At 37.9% G+C, this 21,762-nt stretch overlaps 1 protein-coding gene and 1 long non-coding RNA gene across 2 annotated transcripts in view; one reads left to right on the top strand and one right to left on the bottom strand.

The window, feature by feature from the left end:
• NUFIP1 (nuclear FMR1 interacting protein 1) overlaps positions 1 to 21,762 on the top strand; it is a 31,357-nt gene that overhangs the window by 7,190 nt on the left and 2,405 nt on the right. Inside the window, exons 6-8 of the mRNA XM_006209429.4 lie at positions 9,302 to 9,394; positions 12,442 to 12,635; positions 17,375 to 17,491. Coding sequence (XP_006209491.2) covers positions 9,302 to 9,394; positions 12,442 to 12,635; positions 17,375 to 17,491 — 404 coding nt within the window. The remainder of the gene's footprint in view (positions 1 to 9,301; positions 9,395 to 12,441; positions 12,636 to 17,374; positions 17,492 to 21,762) is intronic.
• On the bottom strand, positions 6,896 to 9,100 carry LOC140685493 (uncharacterized). The gene is made up of 2 exons (XR_012058739.1): positions 9,046 to 9,100; positions 6,896 to 8,198 (listed from the first exon to the last, which is right to left on the bottom strand). It is a non-coding gene; the product is annotated as an uncharacterized lncRNA (long non-coding RNA).

Consider the following 21,762-nt stretch of genomic DNA (forward strand, 5'->3'; position numbering starts at 1 on the left):
TAGGCCAGCAGGAGTAGGGTATACTAGAATGCCTCTTCCTCTTTACCTCCTGGCAGAATCTTACTTATCTTGTACGATTTGTCTTAAATGTCACCTGATTTGTCGTTCTCTTCTTACCCTTCATTTCCTTTGTCTCAGTGCTGCCAGAGCTCCAGTCTGTAACCAAATAAGGAACTTGAACCAGAATATAAATCTATACCTTACTTCCTTCATTGAGAAAGTCTTGGTAAGAAGAAAATATCAGCTGAACTAAATATTTTGCTGAGGGATGCAGTTGATTTACACCCAGGCATAAGTGTGTGGATTGGCTGCCAGTTTGTGGACCAACCTACTGCAATGCATCATTCACTGTGTCCTTTTGTTAGTACATAGCTTAGTACAAACACAGTAGCATTTGTTGCATTATATTATAGGTGGCCTGGTCTTAGACAGCTTTGATTCTGCTGCACTTTGCATGGTGCCTGGGATTTAGTATGTGGAGAATAAGTATTTTCCGACTGAATTACTGTTCAGTGGTGTAGTGTGTGTAGACCCGGTCTTGGCACTTATTAGGGAGCCTTAGCCATTGCACTGTCAAACTTAGAAGTCAAAGAGTTGGGTCCGTTAGCTCTGCTTCCTGGTACTTGGTTTTTGAAGAGCTGATGATAACGGTATTGAAGATCATATCCTGCTAGGTGAGATGGAAATGGCCTAATTGCTGATGTTGTCTCTCTGCTACTTTGCCCTGACTTGGTCAGTTGGAAGTTGTTTCAGCTCAGTGGTGCTGGCCCCTGCTGTATGTGTTTAAATCTCTTGAGGAGAATGACAATGGTTATTAGTCAGCAATGATTATAAAGCAACTAAGACGTTAACTAAAGTGTTGAATTTCTCAAATTTTGAGTTCATTTAGGTCAATAGGGAGATCTGAAGAGAGTTCCTGATTTGCCGACTTTGGTTCTTTTATCTCTAGCACGTGTTTAAATTAAATCATTATATAAACCCTGGGAAGATTGGAGCCACTGTTAAATTAGTGGTAGCCAACTTCAGTGGTTCTGTTCCACTATGTCTGTAGCTGTTTTCCTTTGCCGCATCCTCCACACTGCCCTCCTCAGCACATCAGTGAAAGGACCTCACCTAGTCTGGAGGAGTGGGGTGGGGGTGTTCCCTGACAAAGGAAGGTTGAGCTAACTTAGACCTAACTATGAAGAAATAAAGGGAGGCAGTGCTCAGACAGTTTGGCTTGAGTGTAGGTTAGATAGGGTAGAAGCTTTTGGAAGATGGCAGTTGCAGGGACAGAGAGAAGTAGGTGGATATAAACCATTTGGGAGGTGAAAATGGGCAGTATTTGCTGATTGAACAACTGTGGGATCAAGGAAAGACGTTTTGAGGAGACATCCAAGTTCCTGGTATGAGTACCTCTGGGAAAGGTGACGCCTGTTACTGATCCAGGGGACCAGGTTTGTAGGTGTTGATTTTGGGCATTGCTGAGTATGAGGCGCTTCTGAGACATCGGGACTCAGAGCAGACTGGCTGGAGATAGGTGTTTTAAAATCATGAAACCGTGAACGCAGACTTTCCCCACAGAGAGAGGGCAAAGTGGGGACAGAAGGTAGCCTGACAGGGAGTAAAGCCAACAAGACTGCTGAGCAAGAGCCGGGGAAGTGAAGACTAAGAATGTGACATGTCATGGAAGCCGGTAGAGGGGAGGATTTCAAGAAGAAAGGTATGGTTATCGGTGCACGTTGCTGTTGGGAAGGTCAGACAAACCAAAAACAAAAAGTGACTGATTTTGCGACCTGTGGGGCTTCCTTGATGCGGATTCTAAATATTGCTCCTTTGCCCTTCTCTTTGAGTTTCCTGCCGTCTGTCTGGACAGCTCTCTGCAGCTCTGACATCCTCCCCCAAGATTCTTAATGAGGCGGATTGCTGTAATAAAGAGCTCATCTTTTTTACCTTCCGATTTCCAGTGTCCTTTACCTCCGTGCAGTTTTAGCCTCTTAATTTCATGGCCACACCGTGGATCTTATCTTCTGAACTCTCTGCCCCAGAAATCTTAAAGTTGGGCTTACTCCTCTTTGGGCGTAACTTCTACGGCATCCAGCTCTCTCAGTCACCTCTGCCTGGTCCTGGACTAGTTGAGGCTGCCCACCCCTTACCCTCTTCACCTTCTCTGTCTCTCATCCCCCTGCTCTGTTTGCTTCCCTGCCAGGTTTAAATCATTTCCACCACTCTCAGCATCTCAGCTCCCTGATGCCAACACCCTCCATTGCACTCACCTGGCAAAATCTCAGCCCTGGCCCAGTTGCTGAGTGTTGTTTAAGAGAACCGCATGTTGACGTGTGCTCTGCGAGTGAATATCAGCAGTGTTATCACACTTAAGGGATGGACTTGACCAATGGGGTTAGGCTATTCTCTTTGTGTTTGTTCTTTTACTGTGCAACATTAGATGTTAGTATGCAAATATTTCTTATGTAGGTGGCTATGTAGAATAAGGTTTAAATATAAATCTGTTAAACTGATTTTATTTTAGCCAGCTAAAATGCCAGTGAAAACAGAGTGCCTTAGAACTGGCAGTCAGGGTACTGTAATGTAGGCTTAATACATCTTTTCAGATTATTCCCCAGATTACTTGGTTATAGGAGCTTTGTCCCAGCCACACTTGTTTTTTAATCATATCCCAAACAGGTTTTTTGAGTCTTCAGGCTCAGTTTTGATCATGCTGCTGCTTCTCAAAAATCTTAACCTTCTCCATCCTTCAAGTTTTGCTCACTGCTTTTAGTCCAGCTGAAATCCTGCCAGATTAAATTTGGGGAATAGTTTTCCTCATCTGCCTAGAGGAATATCTTGTCCTTTGAATGTGGTATCTCTTCTGCCTCCTTAGCGTAGATGCCTCTTATTATGGTCCTACTGATGAAGTTTTTTGAGTATGTGTTTTTTAAAAAGAATAAATTACAAGCTTTAGTAATATAAGAACCATGTACCAAGTGACAGTTTGTATCCCAAACTGTTGGTAGATATGAGATGCTTACAAATTTTGATATATGTAGATGGGGTTTGAAAAAAGTTTTTATGGGTGTATTTTGAGTGCATACAAGTAAGTGGTTGGAAAAATCTTGCTAAGATTCTTGTTTTTAATTTATGGTTTAAACTGTACCTTTGTCATTTTTAAAGAAATTGGGCAGAAATGTGTTCATCCGATTAATAACTATGGTTGGAATTCAGTAATATAACAAATAGTACTTAAACCGCTGTAGTTTTGAATAATTGATTCTTACCACATAGGACAGATCATCACTGAGACAAACCAAATGGATCTGTATTTGGATGCCTTCCTCTCTACAGTAGCTTTCCCCATAAGAAGGTGAACTGTGCCACCTTGTGGTTTTGTGCAACAAGTGCTTTAAAGGAAAAAATTCCGCTGGCTAGAGAAACGTAAGGAATATTAAATTTGAAGATGCAAACTAGCTTAGGTAGCATGTGTTTATATAAAGTCGTTGGTAGAAGACTAGTTAGGTTTTCTAATGTTACTGAGAAATCTCAGTCACCTTTGAATTTATGTTCATGTATATTATATCTTTGAAAATCTTGGCAAGATTTAGCTTGAAATTAGAGGTAAACATTCATTATTTGAAAAGGCAAAGATTTTATTATATATGGCCAGGGTAACTGAGAGCAGACGTAGTAGGAGACGTAGGAAGAATACCTGTGAGATGGCCGCGAGACCACAGGCACTGAAGCATTAACCTTCGCCACGTGGGATGACAGTGTCCCATCAAGGATTACTTGGAGTCTTTGGAAGGCAGGGTAGTCAGTTTGTTGTGTAAGAGGGGTAGTGTCAGACCTCCCCCCAACCCCCACCACTTATTTAAGGTAAATTATACTTACGGTGAAATTCATTCTTTTTTAGTGCATAGTTCTGACAAACACACATAGTTGGGAAATCACCACCACAGTCAAGATATAAAATCAAGATTCTGTCACTCCCCATATTGCCTCATGCCCTTTGCGGTCAACCTCTTCTGCCAATTCCAGCCCCTGACAGCCACTCATCTGTTTTCTGTTCCCATATTTGTGTGTTTGCAGAACATTGTATAAATGGACTCATGCAGTGTGTGGCTTTTTGAGTCTCTTTGACCCCGTATAGTGCATTTGAGATTCATTTATGTTGCTTTCTGCAGCAGTAGCTTGTCCTTTTCTATTGCTTTTATTCTGTTTCATTAAATGGATGTACCCCAGTTTGTTTATCCATTTCCCAGTTAAGGGACATTTGGAACATTTCCAGTATTTGGTAATAACAAATAAAGCTTTCATAAACATTTACATGCAGGTTTGGTTTGGAATGTGGAGTTTTATTTGACTTGGGTCAGTACTTGGGAATGGGATTGGCTGGTCCTATGATAAGCATATGTTTAACTTTATAGGAAGCTGCCACACCTTTCAGGAGGTGCGTTTTTAAATCAAGATATGCCTAGTTAGGCATGGAAAGCATTCAGATTAGGGAGGACAGCGAGGGTGCGGTGGTGCTTGCCTCTGTTAGGATCATGTTCCAGAAGTGGAACAGCAACCTGATTCCTGTGGCTTAGCACAAAAGGGTCTATTTTTCCCAAGAAGGAAAAGGGTCCAGGCTGCAGTTGCTGCTTGACAGTACCATTGGGTGCAGGCACTCTCTTTTTGCACCCCAGTAGGTGGTTTTCACCTTCATATCTGCCAGAAGGTTCCTGCAGTTTAAATGTTAAGTCCACAGACTAGGCAGGAAGAGGAAAAGACAAAAGGCACTTGTGGCTGAGTTTATCCCCTTTCCATTGGAAAAACAATTGCTTTGTTTTTAACCCCAACCAGGAGACTTCCACGTAGCTCTTACTGGCTACCAGTGGGTTGCTTGGCCATCTTTAGTGGCAGCAGAGCCAATGGGATGTCCCCAAACAAAATTATTAAGGAAGAGGGGAGAATGAACAGTTGGGTGTATTTGCCTCAGTGCTTGATGAGCTTGAACTTTAAAGTTTGAATTTCAAAACTAAATGATACTTGGAAGCAGCTCTATCCTGAAGGAAGGAGAGACTTGAGCAAGCGTTGAATATGCTTATTGGTAATTCTTTTCACGTAGCATTTGTGGCAGCAGAGCGGATAGAGCCAAATTCTAGTTTTTAGAATGTAGGCTAACAGTATGACTGTGACGGCGGAAAGAAATGACTTGGAAGAGGAATGGGTAAAATCTATGGAGTGAATAAGAGGTTAGAGATGCTTAAAAAGAATGAGGAGTTTGGGCGAGGATGACAGTTTTGGATGAAGTTTATTTGTATCTGTGATGTCACCTTGTTAATAAAGGGTTCCGAAATTATCTTTCGGCAGTTGATGATTTCATCTGAGGTTCTTCCGTTTCTTGATTCTCACATTCTTGCACTTTACATATACATGTGTTATTTCTATGTATGTGTATGTGTGTACTTTTAATAAAACTTTTAATAAAAAGTATGGGAAACATTTCTGTTGGCATATTTAAGTTTTTATCATTCTCAATTTTTATAAAATGTTATTTGAACTCCTAAAAAGAGGAAGTTTGACATTGACACGTCAGAGTAGCCCTTATGTCTTGAATTTTACCTTTCTTATGAGAGCTACATTCTTTCTGAGGAAGCCGCTATGTTCTTTGACAGGCTAGGAGGGTAATCTTTGTGTAATTGCTCTGTTCGAAAACCTTGTAAAAGCTTTTCACAGAGTAAGAATTTCTGAGCTGAAAGAAAACTATAAAGATTTGCTTGGTGTATTACTCTTTAAAGAAAATACTTCTTTGTATTCATTCATCTTTATTTTTTTCAGATTAGCCAAACTTGGAGGTACCCACTGTGTTTAATTAAAAACTTTAATGCTTTTCCACTAATAACCTGCAAAAAAAAAAAAAACCCCAGCGAAAAACCCCAAAGTGATTCTTTCTTAATTCCTGGAGTACAAATGCTGTATTTGATTTGGCATTAGGGGAAATGAGTGATAGAGGTTTGTTTCCACAACCTGGATTTTAGAGGCATTGAGACATGCTTCCAGCAGATTGGGAGTCCACTAGGTGGAGTAGTTTTGTGATGTTTAGTTCAGTCGTCACCGTGGCTCTAAGGAAATCCTGTATAATTATGTCCCCAGTTCTGCAGAATTCCAACAGAGGAGGTGTGCTCCTAGGAATGCTCCATCTTTTTGAAGTTCTAGAAGACTGAAATAAAAATGCAGTACTATAGCTTGTGTTGAAGCAGCTGTGGTTCAGTGAGAGTGAGGAGGGATTGTGTTTTTCTAGAGAACAGGCTTGGGGGAAAAGCCAATGAGTGGGTGGTGATTTGGGGATCAGGAAAGGGTTAAAGAGTAAGATGTCACCAAGATGAGAGATGCTAAAATAATAGCATTTATTGACTCTGGGGCTAAAGGATTGTCCCTGGAGGCATAAGGTTTAGGCAAAGGGAAGCCGAAGAGGGGATAAGGAATGAAAGAGGGAGAAGAGAGGAGTAAGAGCATATGGTGTCAGGGCCAGTTCCTTTTGGGGTTTTGGGGTAAGATGGAACTGGGGAGAAAAGTGATCTTAGTAGATTAAAACAGTCAGTCTTTATCGCTTCATAACATCCATTCTCTGACAGAAGATACTGTATTAAGTTTTATCAGTATGCGATTGTGCAGTGTAAGACAATTTGATTTTTGTCAACAGTTTTCTTTAGGTTTGTATACTTTAAAAACCTGAGCTGAGTCCTTCAACAAAGATCTAGACTTTTCTTTATTCTTGAATCTCAGTAGTATGTTGCTGGAAGCGGTTCCTAATTATAATTGTATGTATAACTAGGTCTTGTGTTTCTGGTTTTCCTTTTGGGGGGATAATTTGCTTTCTAGTACCCTTGTTTTTCCTAGTTTTAAGTCTAGGTTCTGTGTAAATAAGAATGGTATAACCTTTGGAAGACGATTTTATTAACTTAAACACTGAAAAATAGAATCTTACAACTTTTCCCTTACCTTTAGGAAAGTGATACTTAATCGGCCAGAAAGAAAAAGTGAGTAGTTTTAAAAGACTTCCACCAAAGGAGTTTCCATAACATTCCTGATGTCTCATTTAAGGAATTCTTTCTTACATCTCACCTAAAATCTGCTTGCTGTAACCCACCTTTACATTCTTTACCATTGAGAAGCACTTTTAACATTGCATCTGATTGCTTATGCATGAAACATTGTAGGACCAAGTCTTTATTTTTAGCATATGGCCCAGTGTGTTAAGGGTTGGTCCGCAATGCTCAGAAGAAAATGTTGATGAAACACATGCAGTAAGAATAAGTCAATTCAGAGATGTGAAGAGTGCCGAGTAGCTGTGAGTCACATGTCTAGACACTGTAGGGCCTGTGAAAGTCATCACCTTTTCCCTCAGCAGTTCTGCCTCTGTATAGTCTGTCTTCAGATTGAGAACAGATGGCTGCCACCTTCTCCATAAGATCGATTATTGTCACTTCTCTTTCTCTTTTAAAGGCTGCAAATAGTTCCAGTTCCTTTCATCTTTCTCCAGAGGTTTTATTTTTCATCCTGTTAATCATCTGTGAGTCTCTTCTGAATCCCTCCCAAGTGTTATTTTTCTTCAGCATTCCTCTTCAGTTTAGAAATACAAAACTGGAAGCGGTGCCCCGCGAGTTTCTGATCACTTTTGAGTATTGCGAGGGGATGATTTCACACGGGTACCTGTGCCAGAGTCCATTTTGTATAACCTTAGGTTGTGTTTGCTTTCCAAAAGTGTAGTCATGTGGTGCTGACTGTCAGATTTTTATCTCTTATGACCTTGATCTTTTCCTCTTATGTTTATTTATAGCTTGTACATTAATCATCTTTTATTTATGGAGTTTATTTTTCTTGGCTGGGTAGATTGCTTTGCACTGTCCTCATTGAAATTCGTTGCCTTTTTTTCCCCTGATTACTTCACCACGTACTCAATGTCATTTCCATTATCTGCCAGTGTACCTGACCCATGGGCTTCAAACTGTCTGTGCTATCCGAATCAGTGAGGCAGATGTTAAAAAAAGAAGGGGATGGAAACTGTCCTAGAAATAATGGCAGAACACGATTTGTTGATGTTTCTCAACATTTGCTCTGATGAGCAGCCAGGCTGAGTGGTAGAGGGCTGTCTGTATTCCCCTCCTTCGTGCTTCCCATACGCCTAGAATCTATTCCTCTCACCACTAAAGTCTGGTGCCTGTCTCCACACAGCCCTGCTGAGGAACAAAGAAGGCTTTGTCAGAGCAGTTCATCTTGCCGTCAGATTTAATCTTATTTCCTTGTTCATCTCTCTCCCTATTCGTAACTTTCAGTGGCTCCCCATCGCCATGGAATTAAATATAAACTTTCTAGTCTGGCATTCAAGGCACATTTTGGCCCCACCCTCCCTGTCTGGTCTTCACCTATAACTATTTTTCTTCCAAAATGAACCACTTGTACAACTGATTCGCAGTTTTAGAGACAGAGCTTGCTAGGAATGCATATTTCTCTTTAAGAAATGTCTCAACAGTATTCGTTAATAAATGCTAATAGCTTTTCAAAAAACAAATAAAAAACCCCAAAAGAAAACAAAACCAAAATGAACCGCTTGCCATTCCCTGGATATCCCTTACACTTGCTGAGGCCTTGGTTTGTCTGCGTTGTTTGCTTTGCTTAGAACAATGTGAAGCTTTTCCATCTGATTTCTGTCCGTCAACATCGTTTAAGACCAATGTCTTTCATGTTCCTTTCTTTGTGGATTTCTCCATCTAGATATGATCTTTCCCTCCTACTCTCCAATCTTTATACTCCTTGGGGTGATTATTATATTTGCCCTTTGTTATATTTTTTAGAAATAAACTGTGATTTTCTTATCCTTCCTGATAGACTGTATCTTTTGAAAACTGTCTCTTCCTGATCTTGGTAACTTTGGACGTACCTACTAGTATGTATTTGTGTAAAGAAATGCATAAGAAATACATTTTTCCTTAGATTATTTATGGGTACATGCTAGATAAATGAATTACATCAGTTTCAGTGCATTATATGATATATCTGATTTAAATTCTGTTGTAAGTTCCTTACCTGGTAACACATTGGTAGCAAAGTTTGTGGACTGGCAACTGGTCTACACTTGGAGTAGTATTGTTATAGTCTACTTTGTAGTATTGTTATAGTCTACTTTTTCACCCTTAAAAAAATTCTGGGAGGAATGAAAAGTTTATATAGAGTTACTGTATTAGTTGTTAAACAAAAATTGTTAAATTCAGCAATTGCTTGATTGCATAATTAAAGTTGTGCTCTAAAAGCCCTTTTATAATTGACTTTTATTGTTTTCTAGAAACTATCCAACTCTGGCTAATATTGAAAGGAAGAAAAAGTTAAAACTTGAAAAGGAAAAGAGAGGAGCAGTGTTGACAACGACGCAGTATGGGTAAGTTCCTTGTAATGGCTGGTGCTGTCAGTGCTTTTAAATGAATGTATGTACTTACAAATAATAAAAAAGAGCATACACCCAAATCCGAAAACCTCCATACTTCCAACTCTGAAATCTTTGTTTTTGTAGCTTTTCTACTTAAAAAATTTTAAGTTACATTTTAAAATAAATAATACCCTATATTCATGTAGTTTTGAAAAAGATTTACAGTAGCAAGTTTTTTTTCTGTCTTTGTCTGCTAGCTAAACAGTTCTCCTTCCCAGAGGCAACCCATTTTATCCTTCTAGAGATATTTCATTTGTATACAGCGTGTAGATAATAGTCTTTTTTTTCTTGTGTGTGACACTGCTCTACACCTTGCTTTTTGAACCAAATAATGTACTTGGAGATCGTCCCATGTTAATATATAATAAGCCGCCTTACTCTCTGAGGGGGTGTAGGAAGTCTAGGGATAGCCCACAGGGTCTTTTTTATTTTTATTTTTTAAACCAGTTCTCTATTGACAAGCATGTAAGTTCTCACCAATCTTTTACTAATAAAAAGTTGTACATACATTTTACATATATGCAGGTATTTTAGAGGATAGCTTCCTAGAAGTGGATTTGCTGGGTCAAAAGACATATGACCCAGCAGACTGTAATATTGATAGCTAACTGCCAAACATGTATCATAGAAGTTGTCCTAGTTTACTCTCCCACCAGCAATGTATGAGACATCCTATTATCCCCAATCACTCACTTTCATAGAATTTTTTCCATTTTATATTTTATTGAGATATATTTTTAATGTAAGTAAAATATACACATTTTAAATGTACAACTCAATAAATTTATACACTTAAACACATACACATACCTACTTACCCACGCAACCTCCACGTAGATTAATAATATACAGAACATCTTCACTTTACAAAGTTCTCTCTCTTAAGCCCTCCCTAGTTCAGTGCCTCCCCACAAAGGTAACCTCTTTTCTGATTTCTGTCATCACAGGTTTATTTTACCTGTTCCTGGAACCTTGTGTAAGTGGAAACATACAGTGTGTCTCCTTTGGTGTATAATTTCTATGGCTCAAAATTTTTTTGTGAGATTCATCCATATGTAGCTGTAAATTCATTCTTAATTGCCATATAGAACTCAATTGTGAGAATATATATTCATTCTACTTTTGGACATTTGGGTTGTTTCCAATTTGGGCTACTATGAGTAAACCTGCTAAGAAGATTCTTTTAAGTGTGTTCTGTGGACATTAGTACTTGTTTTCATTGGTTATGGATGTGTATATATCTATATATATCTATGCTGGGTCATCCCATATGTTTAGTTATAACAGATACAACCAAACAGTTTTCCAAACTGGTTATACTGATTTACACTCCTACTGACTCTGCATCTAATTGCTTTGTATTCTGGTCAGTGCATGATATTGTTACACCTTTTCCTCATGTCATACCATTTCCCTCATGACTAATGATGTTGGACATCTTCTTATATGCTTCTTGGCAATTTTGATATTCTCTTGTGAAGTACTAGTTCAAGTCTTTGACCAGTTTTTAATTGGGTTGCTTTTCTTGATTTTAGGAGTTATTTACTTGGATATAAATTCTTTATTTTTATTTTTTTAATTTGAAATACAGTCAGTTACAATGTTTCAATCTCTGGTGTACAGCACAATGTCCCAGTCATGCATATATGTACATACATTCATTTTCATATTTTTTTCCATTAAAGGTTATTACAAGATATTGAGCATAGTTCCCTGTGCTATACAAAAGACTTTTTCTTTTCAAATTTTTTTTGCATAGAGTATATGTAGTACAGATGTAGTCTTACAATTTGTGACTTGCCTTTTTATTCTTAATGGGTTTTTTTTTTTCATATGATAGTGTTAATTGCTCAGATGTCTGAGGTCTACTGGGAGCTATCTGCCGATCTCGACAAAGCTCAGTGACAGCTGGGGGTTGGTTAGCTGATGGCTGGGATGCCTATATAGTTACCATTTCTGGTACTCTCCATTCTTTAGTGTTGATCCACTAAAAGACTTCCTTTAACATTTCTTTTAGTGAGGGTCTCCTGGAGATGACTTCTTTCAGCTTTGTGTGTCTGAAAAGGTCTTTATTTTACTTTCCTTTTTGAAAGATATTTTTGCTAGATATGCAATTCTAGGTATACAGTTTTTAAAAAATTTAATTTGAAATAGTCAGTTACAATGTACTTTAAAGATGTTGCCCCATTGTTTTCTCATTTGCATTGTTTCCAGTGAGAAATCTACTGTCATTATTACCTTGTTCTTCTATCTCTAGCTACTTGTAAGATTTTCTCTTTTATCACTTTGAGCAATTTGATTATTATGTGCCTTAGTATTTCTTACCCTTGTATTATTGTCTATTGAGAATATATGTAATGAACCTTTTTCCCCCTATATGTAGCTTACATTAGTATATGCTCACTTAAATATCTGTTTTCCTCCTAAGAGTGATAATTGCAGTGGTTGAGAGGGCACTTGACTGTGAAACTGTGCTTGGTCTATGATCTTTAAGTTTATCCTCCTATAATACGAAGAGAAGGGTACCAGTCTAATCAAGAAACAAAGTGACATATTTGTAAGTGCTTGATTAAATACAAAACAAGGTAGCATATCTGCAAATACTTCAGAAACTTTAAGGCTCTTTAACATTAAGTAGACAAGAGTTAACACACTTTTAAAGTCTAAGAAACACTTTATCTTACGTATAACAGGAGTGAAAGAATGCTGCCAATTAAATTCACCTGCTGTTGATTGTACCACATTGCCCAATTTCAAAGGGATTAAAGAATGAATTGATAAAGTATGATATATTGTGGTGTGTTATCTTTTAAAGTTCTCCCGTAGAGTTTTCTGTCTTTGGAAGCCATTAAATTTATTTTATTCTGGTCTCTTTAATGTACGAGGCTACAAGTGATTGATTTGACAGCAAAGTTTCTTTTGCATTCAGTGGTCTTTTTAAAATTTTTCCTGAAAGGTCAGTGCCTTTTATATTGAGAATTGCATTTTTCTTACTCCAGCAAGATGAAGGGGATGTCCAGACATTCACAGATGGCAAAAATCAAAAGTCCTGGCAAACATCACAAATGGAAAAATGGCCATGCTGGACAGAGAGCAGCCAATGGGTCAGGCAATCCCTTGTGTGATTCAAACCTCGAAGGTCCACCTGAAGCAAATTCAGACCCTCTGGGTGTTTTGGTAAATACTGATTCTGGTAAGCTAATCAGGAAAATAACGTGTTTATAAGACCATAGACAATGATGCAGAAGTTGATTCTTCACATCCTTGTTTGTGGAGAGTTTAATGGCAAATATGTAAAAAGGTAAAATGATCCTTTTTGTTTTTAATAGGAATATTTTGTCAAAAAATCTCATCTTAAGAAACCTTTTCTGAATCTTGGAGATGAATGCATGAGGCAGGCAGAATGTAGGGAGAAAGATTTTATTTATTGGATAATTTCCATAGTATCATATAAACTTGAGAATTTTCTTAAGATTGTTTTGAATGTATTGATGCTGTGGATTCAAATTTGCACAATTATGTGAATTTTCCCCACACCTAGAAAGCAGTAGTTCCAATAGAACCCAGTGTTATTTATGCTACTCAGCATGAACATGGTCTCTTTGGGTAAATAATATTAATTCAATATATTTGAATAATATTATTCTTCCTCAGGGTATAGAATATATATGCTTGTAGATTATTCTTGAATTCCCTTTAGGACTTAAGAGATAAGTTTACTCCTGCCTGTAAGTTGAAAAACTAAAGGACCAAAATGTTGCTATCATAGAAAGATACCATTCAATCTCTAAGGCTTCATTTCCTTCTGAAAAGTGAAAATGTTAATGCAAATATTTTACCACCTTTCATTTCAGTAACAATGTGAGGCTTTATCCAATTGCTTTGTGCTTCCTCTTCTGCAAAGGGATATTAGTGAGTGGACTAATGTTACGTTGTAGGTTTGCTAACAGGCTCTGCTCAGCTTGGAAGATAGCGGCTTCTATGATAATCACATGGCAAGTTACTGAACTCGTGGGTGGGAAGAAACAGGGGGAATGACTGATTCATTGACAGAATCAGGATAGAAAAAGATCTTGGCATAAAGGAATGTTGGGCTAAGGATGGTAAGGTAAAATTTAGGAGGAAAAATAATAAAGTATTTTAACACCAACTAACACTTCTGAGTAAGGTACTTACTGTGCTCTAAATGCTTTGTACATATCAACTCTTCCTCATGACAGCCTTTTACATATGTACGGTTGCTACTCCTTTTAGAACTGAGGAACTTGATTTACCTTAGTCATGCTGCTGGTTGGTGGCAGAGCCTGAATTTGAACTTAGAGGAGTCTTGCTCCTAGTATACTCCATGTCTTCTAAATGTGAAATTTGAATCTGACCAAAAAAGAGTATTGTACAAGTCTAGGATAGTTGAGATGTTTAGTTTAGAAAAGGCATCTTATTCTTGCTGATAGGGAGGAAAAGGCAGAAACTATTCTGGGCCAGGGCTGAGTTTATTCTTGGGCACTGATTTTTTTTCCCCTTCAAAAAAATGTTGGAGAGAGCCCACATACTTCTTTAGACTTACTCTTCAATCTCAGCACCTCCATTAAAATAAATAAATAAATAAATAAGCCTAATTACCTCCCCCCACCAAAACAAACAAACCAAAAACAACCCCACCAAAATACCAGTGATCAAATTATGGTCGCTTAATTTTGTAGGAAAGATTCCATTTAAATTCATGTTATTGTTTACCTGGGATCTCTTCTGGACTTTTATATTTTCCAAATCAATATTTTAGAGTGTTGGTTCTTCAGCATTCCACTCCCAGTATAGCTACAGAAAACTGTATGTACCATTTTTTCATGTAACGTAAATATTCTGAGCATCTCCACTCTCCAGTGTCTCAGTTGTACCTTGTTTGGAGGCAGCTTCCTTCACCATAGGCCACAGCCAGACAGCCTTCACTAAGATTTAGTTGTGCTTGTTATTCAAGTTGTTAGTGCAGTTTCAGACAAGCCAGTACTTCTTGAGGATTTCTATAAACCTCATATCATGCTTAGAAAATCATTGCCTGAGCCCACCTTTTTTTGGTGATAGTTGATAGTATGTGAACTCTCATTAATTGTGCAGACACTTTAAACTGGGAATTGACATTGTTTCAAAAGGAAAGCCTGTCATTTGGAGTCTTCCAGCTTTAAGAGTGTTCTGTATGGCCTGGTGTTACTAGATTTTTTTTGGTGGTACTGTGCTTTTTATTTCCCTGTTTATTTTACTGACTAGTCTACTCTTCAGGGTTTTTTTTTTTTCATTTTTTTTGGAGATCTCATTAGTTACGACCATGTTTATTTTGATGCTGTTGTTTAACTGTATGCGCGATATGTTCTATGGCTTTCCTGGCCTATGGTTTTAACAAGTTTTGCCTGAGCTAGATAGACAGGGGGCTGGTCAGTAACGTGGCCTTGAGCACCACTGACAAGTGCCTTCGCATCCACAAAACAGAGAGGATCCAATTTGTTAATTATTCCTTGCAACATAAATATAGCTACTGTCATAGCACACTGGGACATCAGTCTCATTGTGCGTCAACATGAGCTAGGTGGGCTTCTGTTGTTATAAAGATAGATATTTAAGTCAAGTTCATAAAAGGCAAGGAAATACTGAGAAATTGTCATAGATTTGGATGAGACACAGATTAAGAAGTCATGGTGACTGAATGTGGTGTGTTATAGTGGATTGCGTCCTAGAAGAGAAAAAGGACATTAGTGGAAAAACTGGTGAAGTTACAATACAGTTCTGTAGTTTAGGTGGTAGTACCTTTCCAATGTCAATTTCTTAGCTATGGTAAATGTACTGTGGTTATGTAAGATGCTAATATTGGGGAAAGCTGGGTGAAGAGTATATGGAAGTTCTTGGTACTATCTTTGCAACACTTGTGTAAATACAAAATACAAAGTTTAGGGAGAAGGGAGGCAGGAACAGGGGTGATACGTAGGCCAATTAAAGCCTTGCACTCCACTACTTGAATTGAATTGTGAGGAAACGCTTCCTTCCAGGTTTTATTTTCCTGTGTTTGCTTTATCTGTTATTTTCTGATTACAAAAGTAATGCAGAAAATATGAGGAAAAAACTGAAAAGCATAAAATAAAAGAAACAAAACAACATACTTTCTTAAGTTACAGAGACAGCCACTGCTCACATTTTGTTGTATATCCTTCGGTATTTTTCTCATGCATGTGCATGTGATTTTTAAAATAAAAATGGAATCGTGTTATTAAAAAGAAAAGGAAAAGAATGAGCTTTGAGTCAGACAAAACTAGGTTTGTGTTGTGGTGCCGCCTCTGCACAGCTTTGTCATTCTGCACCAGTGAGCCTTTTTGAACTTTTTGAACTTGTCCTTAACTCATTCATGCAACAGTTTGTTCTTCAAACTTCAAATATTTGTTGAGCACTTATGTACTGTTTAGGCTCTGAGGATACAGTATTGAACTAAGCCAAACCCCTTCTCTCCTGTACCTTGTGTTCTACTTGGGGGAGCTATAATAAATAAAATGTGGATTGATTTCCATCATGAAGATGAGTAAAGCTAAGTAAAAGGATAGAGAATGGCCACTGGAGAAAGAGGTGTGCTATTTTATATGATCAGAGAAGGCATCTCTGATAAGGTGACGTGAAATCTGAATGAAGTTAGGACCTAATACCTGAGAGGAGAGTTCTCCAAGCAGAGAAAGCAACAAGTGCTAACACCTCAAGTGGAGAGCATGTTTCCTGTACTCAGGAAAGAGCAAGATTGGAGTGGGGTAAGCAGGGAGGAAAGTGATAAAGGACCAGATCACTAGGGCCTTGTAGGCAGGAAAGGACTTGAAACTTTACTCTCAGATTGAGCAGAGAGATGATGTGATGTGTTAAGGTACAGAATGGACTGCAGAGGTAGGCAGGCTCATGTCAGGGATATTTTTAGGAGGGGGTGGTGCTAGGTAGTATGGACTGGTGGAGGAGAGAGGAGAAAGGATTTAACTTCATCCACCAGAAGGTGGTGGTTTCATATTCACATAAAAGAAGACTCCCGTTTTCTACTGGCATGTTTTGGTTTCCCTTAGACTGACTTGGTGGACATTAAATCCTGTTTTGAATAATTTCATATTGGTTGTGGGTTGAGTTACTTCATTACACAGACAAGTTACTTATTGTCTTCATTCTTCAGTCAAGCATTACTTTTATTGGTTGTTTAGAATAGATGTAATACACTTTTAGAGCTGCCAAAAATAAATGTAATGTTTGGTGTCCTGGGGCTATAACTAGGTTTGCTGGGCTCTGATCAAACACTTTACCTTTTGGCAGGCTCTTAGTTCTTGCTAAATTCTCATGCTTGACTTATTTACTTAAGTTCTTAGAAGTTCTAAATAATAAAAATTTGGGACAGATTCATTTCAGCATACTCTTTGTTCCTTGAGCTATAGAATGGTTTAAAAGTTATTTGTGCCTCTAAACCAGTCTTAAAAACTATAAAAATGGGGAATATTTTATTTATTCTACATCTAATTTTTAGTCCATGTCCTAACCCAGTGAAGTTAAATAAATTTCTGGCCTTCCTACTACCTTAATAAAATTAACTAATAGCGTAAATAAAATAAAATAATTAGTAGTGAAGACTGAGTAATTAGAGAAGGCCCAGATGCTGTAACTCTTGGAGTATGGGAAGAAACTGAGTAGTGTATAGCTTCCGTTTGCCCCTCTGTCTTCCCTTTGGGGCAAATAGCTTCTCAGACCATAAAGATTTAAACGAAGGGGAAATTTCTCAAGTCTCCTGGATTTCATTTTTTGGAAAGATTGAAGAAATGATCAAAAATTACTTTTCACTAACACATGATGGAGTAGGGGGCGTCAGCTTTATTTTTTATGGTGGTAGGTATTTTTAGTATACAGTTTTAGTCTTAGTTCTTTCTATTTCAGAGTCTGATAAAGAGGAGAAACCACAAAGTACTGTCATACCCAAGGAAGTGACGCCAGCCCTGTGCTCCCTAATGAGCAGCTACGGCAGCCTCTCAGGGTCAGAGAGTGAGCCAGAAGGTAAGTATGACCTCAGTCATTACAGTGAGGTTTGTTTTGTTCCCTTGTTTTTTGCCTTTGATATGCACTGTGCATCAGTAGCATTCTTTCATGTGTATGTATCTGAGGACAGGATGTGTCATGCGCATTCTTTATTTGATCCTCAAATTCCTTTTTCATTTGACTCAGAAGTCAAGTTAACATGGAATGAAGGGAAGTGAGAGAAATGGGAAAATGTGATGCTACTCTAGGAGAAAAGGGCAAAAATAATATAATGAAAGAATAGGAAGGGGAAGAGATAATATCCAGTAATGAAATCAGAAAATTCTAAAAGACATAGAAAGAAGGGTTAATTACTTCTTTCTACTCTCAAGATCTCAAGAACCCTTGTCTTCACATGTTTTGCACCTTTGGTAGGTGAAGAGAGGTCCTTCATGACAAAGAGGATAATAAAATTCCTTACATTGTATATGGGGCTTTGGTCTTTATAGAGCACATTTATGTAAATTATCCCTCATTTGGTGAACACAGCAACCCTATACTGTGTGTGCACTAGCCTGTATGTTTTAAAGGTTGGAAGACGTGGAATCCTTTCAGGAGTCTTTCTGAGAAGTTAATAGTTAGGATATATGCCTCACCTTTAAAGGTAATGATAAACCAGCTCAATCTTTAGGTTGCCTTAAAAGAGATGCGAGTAGGTGGGGAGGGGCAATTTTTAACCCAAGGTTGATAGCAATAATCCAGCATCTGTTTAGTGAGTCAGCCTGTGTCCTGTTGTGCCTATATATCCTGCTCTGCACAGTCGTTTTACTAGGCTTCACCAGCCATGGGAGAATTCATGTGTGTGTATCTCAGATACGTAATCACAATAGGGGCTGTACTGAGGATAAGAATACAGAGTCTTAAACGTGAGTGTGTAGGATGAAGGCTAGAGATAATCTGTGTGTGTGTGTAGTTGGAAGATGTTGAAGAAGGAAGAGTTGGACTTTAATATGAAAGTTAAGGTTTAGATCTACCTGTAACATAGGAATTTTTTTTTCTTTTTTTAATGGGCTGTGGTTTACTTTGGTAGCTGGTTAAAAGCTACTAGAATTTTGAAATATGAACTACTTTGGCTTTATCAAAGTACTCCTTAACAGATGGTTGCCTCTTTGTTTTAATTTTAAGAGGAACAGTATTTATTTCTTTACTCTTGTTTCTAATAACACTGATATGAAGATGGAAGTTATTCTTTAAACGCATATTACGTTTCCTGCTTATCAGCTGTGTTTATGACAGGTGATAGCAAAGAAAGCTATTCCCAGATTACTGACTCCCAAAAAAAACAAGCTGTACTAATACTTTCTTCTCTCCCTTCTAAAGTAAAACATTTAATACTTTTATACTCATGCTTTCATGTTGCGGCTGCCACTATTTTTAAATTAGAAGGAAGAAAAGAAACTAGAAGGGATCTTTGGGGTCCCAACTCTCCAATTTATAGAGCTAAAGTTTGCAAAGCTAGTTAAGTATATAGTTAGAGCTGATACGAAGTTTACGTTTAGGGACTTAAAAGTCCAAAGAAGCCAACTGTATTACCTTCCATTACAGTTTTTCTCTGTGTGGCATTTGCTGTCTTCCTGCACAGTAATACATAACTTTTCTTTTTAAATAGGTAACAGAGAGTGTTATCTATTAAAAGATGTATTTGATTTTGTATGAATTCATTTTGACTAATTGTCTAAAATGTTCTGCCTTAAGGAAAAGAGTCCTTGCATCACATTCCTAAGCCTTAAGAAGTATTTTATGTAGTTTGAATTTAGCTTTATTAAGCTATCCTGTTCACTAGCAGATTTCTAGCTTTCAGTGTTAATTCTGGGCTATAGGGTAGGATATTGACACAGAGGGACTTGGAATAAACAAACTAAGGAAATAAAGTGAGCCTTCTCTGAACCATGAAATAGCATTTAGAAGGCTTCTTATTTAAGTGGATTCTAAATGGAGAGAAGCAGTCTGATTCTTTCTTACAGATTTTAACAATTGTATCTTCAAATCTAAGATCTGTTTCAACTTAGGAATTAACATGGAAGTGTATAGAGGATCTTAAACATGAATAGTGCTTTTCCAGAATTAATTTTGAACAAGGATCCCTCAAGAAAGACTGAACTAAAGACGAGGCTATACGTGGTTCTGGGGCTGTCAGAATCATTAAGATACAGATAGGAAAGAAAGTGTCAACAAGCGGTATTTACAAATAGTTTATCTGTCCTGGGTTTTGCATGTTAGTTTTTTGTTTTTTGTTTTTTGTTTTAGCCGTATGAGAAGTTAAGCCCAGTTTCGCAACTTCCCAAAGTTGTTACGTTTTTTCAGACTGGCTATGATGAGGGTACTTCTGAATTGAAAACTGATTAAAAAGGCCACAAACCACAAGATTGATTTAGGTTTGAAAAAACTCAGTGACTGTATTTTAAGTTTATTTGGATTGATAATTATTACATTAAAATATGATACTAAACTGGGAAATGCTGTGAACCTTAAAAAATATATAAATGGTCCCAGTTTCTCATGCCTTAGCATAAAATTGACTGCTCTGATTTGCTTCACTTTTGTATTCCTGGATTGGGAGATCAATACTTGAAGGGGAAGGGAAAAACAGAAAGCAGTGCCCTCATTTTTCTTTTTGCCTTTAATTATTATTCTCATGGTTTTGAACTCTGTAAACCATTTTGTAAATTCTTCGCTTCATTCTTTCATGCTTACATTTATCTTCTTTTTCTCTTTTTCCCATTACTTTGAAGGCACATCAAAACCACTATCATCAGGGCAAATTCTTACATAGTGCCTACTGTATGTCAGGCACTGTTTAATGTGCTTTACTCATTTAATTATTACAATAACCTCATGAAGGAGGGGCCATTATTTATGAGGAAGTTTAGGCAGAGATAAGTAGCTTGCCCCAAGATCACACTTAATTAATCTTTATCTGAGCATTAGGTCTCCACAGTGGGCTTAAAATATTCAGTAAACCATGTCATGAATGGATGTGCTGTGTCATCCAGGCTTTGTTGTCCCATTTATGGAGCACTGGCAAAGTAGATGTAGCATAATTCTTAAGGGCCCTAGGATTTTCAGAATGGTAAATGAACATTGGCTTCAACTTCAAGTCACCAGCTGCATTAGCCCCTAACAAGAGAGTCAGCTTGTCCTTTAAAGCTTTAAAGCCAGACATTGACGTCTCCTCTCTACCTGTGAAAGTCCTAGATGGCATCTTCTTCCAATAGAAGGCTGTTTCATCTATGCTGAAACTCAGTGTTTAGTGTAGCCACCGTCATTAGCTATCTTAGCTAGATCTGGATAACTTGCTGTAGCTTCCGCATTAGCATTGCTACCTCCCCTTGCACTTTCATGTTACAGGGATGGCTTTCTTCCTTAAACCTCATGAACCAACCTCTGCTTGTTTCAGACTTTTCTTCTGCAGCTTCCTCACCTCTCTGAACCTTCCTGAATTGAAGAGTGGGAGCCTTGCTTTGGTTTAGGCTTTGGCTTAAGGAAGTGTTGTGGCTGGTTTTGACTTCTATTCCAGCCACTAAAACTTTTCCCCTATTGGTAGTAAGGCTGTTTTGCTTTCTTATCATTTGTGTGTTCACTAGAGTAGCCCTTTTAATTTCCTTCAAAAACTTTTCCTTTGCTTTCACAACTTGGCTAGCTGGTACAAGAGGCCTAGCTTTCGGCCTGTCTCAGACTTTGACTGGCCTTCCTGACAAAGCTTAATTATTTCTAGCTTTTGATTTAAAGTGAAAGATGTCTGACCCTTTCTTTCACTTGAACACTTAGAGGCCATTGAAGAGTGGTTATTAATTGGCCTAATTTCAATATTGTGTCTCAGGGAACAGGGAGGCCAAAGGAGGAGGAGAGAGATAGGGGAATGGCAGCTTGGTAGAGCAGTCAGAACACACACAACATTTATCTATTATGTTTAATATCTTATATGGGCATGGTTCATGGCAACCCCCAAAATTTACAATACTAGCATCAAAGATCACTGAGTAAAGATGACCATAACAAATATAACAATAATGAAAAAGTTTGAAATATTGAGAGAATCACCAAAATGTAACAGAGAGACACAAAGTGAGTTGGAAAAATTATGCCAATAGACTTCCTCAATGCAGTGTTGCCAGAGACATTCAATTTGTAAAAAATGCTGTATCTGTGAAGTGCATTAAATTGAAGTGCAATAAAACGAGGTATTCTTGTAATTTAAGAATTTATAGCAGTACACTTATATTTTCCTCTACCCTTCCTTTGTGCTATTA

Source organism: Vicugna pacos, chromosome 14 (assembly GCF_048564905.1).
Source record: "Vicugna pacos chromosome 14, VicPac4, whole genome shotgun sequence".
Taxonomy (NCBI): Eukaryota; Metazoa; Chordata; class Mammalia; order Artiodactyla; family Camelidae; genus Vicugna; species Vicugna pacos.